The following is a 2,785-nucleotide window of genomic DNA, read 5'->3' on the forward strand; positions in this document are numbered from 1 at the left end:
AGGCATAACAGTATGCATTTAAATTGCACTTACTGGTTGATTTATTGATGTGGTAGATAGTTGGGGATATATTGGGGGAGTAGGGAATAACTGCCAATGCAAAAAGAACATGCATAAAAGACATGTAGAAATGAGGTAGAAATCCAGAGACGCACAAACTCCCTGTTCACAAAATAAAAGTCCTGTTCCATGTTTTCGACGCGCCTCTGCATAGGGCCAGAGGATTTCACTCATTAGCTGCTGATTAGCGAACCTATGTGGTGGACTCAAAATACCAGAGAGGACTTTTATTTTCTGGACCAGGAAGTTCCACCTCTGGTAGAATTGCAGAAAGACTGAAATGACGTCACAGAAGTCTTGTGATCTGAACTGGTGCTGTAGTTTCTAATTTGCTTATTTGTTGGTTTTTACAGTTGAAAGATTACAACTGCCAATACTGTACTCATAACATCAACACATATAAGAACAATAATACAATGGTGGCGTCGTGGTAGTCAGAGATGAATCTGATTGGGCGATAGGCCTAAAGCCATTCTCGGGGAAGGTGAATTTCTGAATGAGACTGCAATTATCGCTACGCCATGCGGGGCTTGCTTTGGTAGACGTCAGAGCTGGGGCAATAAAATGATATTACATAGATGCTGTGATCTTAGGCGAGATATGATCTTACATTACCCGATCGTAATATCATAATTACATTTAAATGCTGAGTTGTCAAATTATTAAAGGTTTCATTAAAGTAAAGTGATCCAATTTCCTGACATTATTAGATTGGTGTCACTGAGAGAACGTGTGCTTCTCCCGAAGGCTGATGATTATTTCCCAAATGTGCCTCTACTCCGTGGATCGCTGCCTCTTCAATCTGAAATATTCACTGAAATCACCAATCTCTAGTTCATGTTAAATATTAGTGTTTTTTTGCTACAGACATTTCTGTTGCAATCTCTAGTTTGATAAACTTTTATATAGTGTAGCTTTCTATATCCTATCTATTGTGTGGCACCTGTATGCCGTATAAGACTCCCTTGTTAAGCTGATGTTATTGTTATATGGATAGATATTGTTATATTCTCTAATTTTATGCAGGTTTACTGATCTATACTGCAATATCCTACTGTTATAGTATGTCTGTTTTACATAATCTATTGATCCATACTGTTAACCCCCTAAAATAGATGATCATGTGGACTCAACTGTTACAGACTGTGATGTAACTTTGTACATGTAATGGAGTGTGTGTGCGTAGTTCACGCAATCCATTATGTATGTAATACATGTCATCTACTCTGTGTGTAGTTCACATAATCTACTGCATTTGTGTGTGTGTGTGTGTGTGTGTGTGTGTGTGTGTGTGTGTGTGTGTGTGTGTGTGTGTGTGTGTGTGTGTGTGTGTGTGTGTGTGTGTGTGCGTTCTTCTCAGCGTGCGTACCTGCTCGTATTTCTCCAGCTCCGTGTGGTAGATCTGTCTGATCTGGGACAGCTTGGCGCGGTAGTCTGAGTGTTCTGCAGAGTTGTCCGCTCCGGCCCCGCCCCCCCCTGCCGCCGCCGCCGCTGCCGCCGCCGCAGCAGACCCGCCCCCTTTCTCCGGGCCGGACACGCCCTCCGCCAGCAGCATGTTGTCCAATCGCATGAGCTGGGCATCTGGAGGCTCCTCCTCCTGCGCTCCACGGATACTCAGCACTACAGAGGGGGGGAGAAGAAGAAGAGGTCAGAGGTTATGATCAGGGAGAAAGGTTCAGAGGTCAAGATCAGGGTCAAGGGGGGTGAGTCGGCTGCGCTGTCCTTTGCTGCCACAGCAGGAAACCACAAGAACATTATAATTAATACTTCTTCCTGTCAAAGGTATGTTAACGTTCCAGGTTCCCCAGTCTCTTCTCCCACAGAGTCTATAGCTCTGTCAATGCAGATAGGAGGTTGGAATTTTTTTATTTATAGTGGGCCTATTTGTTGTCTTATGTTTGTGTTGCATATTTCTGTGATTATATCAATTCATAATATTTAATCAGCCATAGCTGTTTAGTTTTTATTTAAATGAGCAATTTTAGCAATATCCTACTACTTGCCCGACGAGAAGATTTGTGTCAACAGAACTGGACGCTCGCGAATGAAAACCATGCATTGCCTCTTCTCGCCCATAGAGGGCTCCCTTGCCATTCTGATTCCCAATCGAGGTCCAACCTTCCATTTTCATGGGTCTTAAAATGTACAGGATTAGATCCTTCCCTTCATCACGGAGACGACTTATCCATTTCAGTTACGATCACTATCTTCTACACGAATGAAAAAAAAAAAAAGACGCACCAAATTGATCGCGGAGGAGACAAGTGCATCAAAACCACCCGGGCGCTGCCATGTAGGACTACTTCACAGCGTCACAGTCGTTTAGCTTATGACTTTGCGACTTTCGGGGCGGTTTTATTTGCCTCGGCTGCCATTTAAAACCACTCGTCACGCGTGTCCGCGGCGTGGAATGAGAAGGGACAGGCAGGTTGAGAACCTGATTAATTCAGAGACAATGGAAGCGCTTGGTGCATTAACCCTAGACTGCTGTCCGGGCCTGGAGGGGGGAGGGGGGCGGTCAATGTGATGAGAATGGAGCCGGCTGCATGACCACGAGGAAGGACGCGTCCACTAAAGTGTTCGCAAATGCAAATGCAGCGAGTGAGAGGTGAGGGGTTCAGGTCAAATTCACGACGGGAGGTAGATTGAGTGTTGGGGGGGGGGGGGGGGGGGGGGGTCGGGCAGGGTGTGGTGGGGGCATTCAGACCTGTACAAACATCCTGTC

General features: G+C 45.2%; 1 protein-coding gene across 1 annotated transcript in view; it reads right to left on the reverse strand.

The window, feature by feature from the left end:
* The window catches only part of pbx1b (pre-B-cell leukemia homeobox 1b), a 14,992-nt gene extending 13,292 nt beyond the window's left edge, over positions 1-1,700 (reverse strand). The window contains exon 1 of the mRNA XM_030373162.1: positions 1,430-1,700. Within this exon, the coding sequence (XP_030229022.1) occupies positions 1,430-1,630 (201 nt within the window). The 5' untranslated portion in view covers positions 1,631-1,700. The remainder of the gene's footprint in view (positions 1-1,429) is intronic.
* Between the last annotated feature and the right edge of the window lie 1,085 nt (positions 1,701-2,785).

This window comes from Gadus morhua, chromosome 12 (genome assembly GCF_902167405.1).
Source record: "Gadus morhua chromosome 12, gadMor3.0, whole genome shotgun sequence".
Taxonomy (NCBI): domain Eukaryota; kingdom Metazoa; phylum Chordata; class Actinopteri; order Gadiformes; family Gadidae; genus Gadus; species Gadus morhua.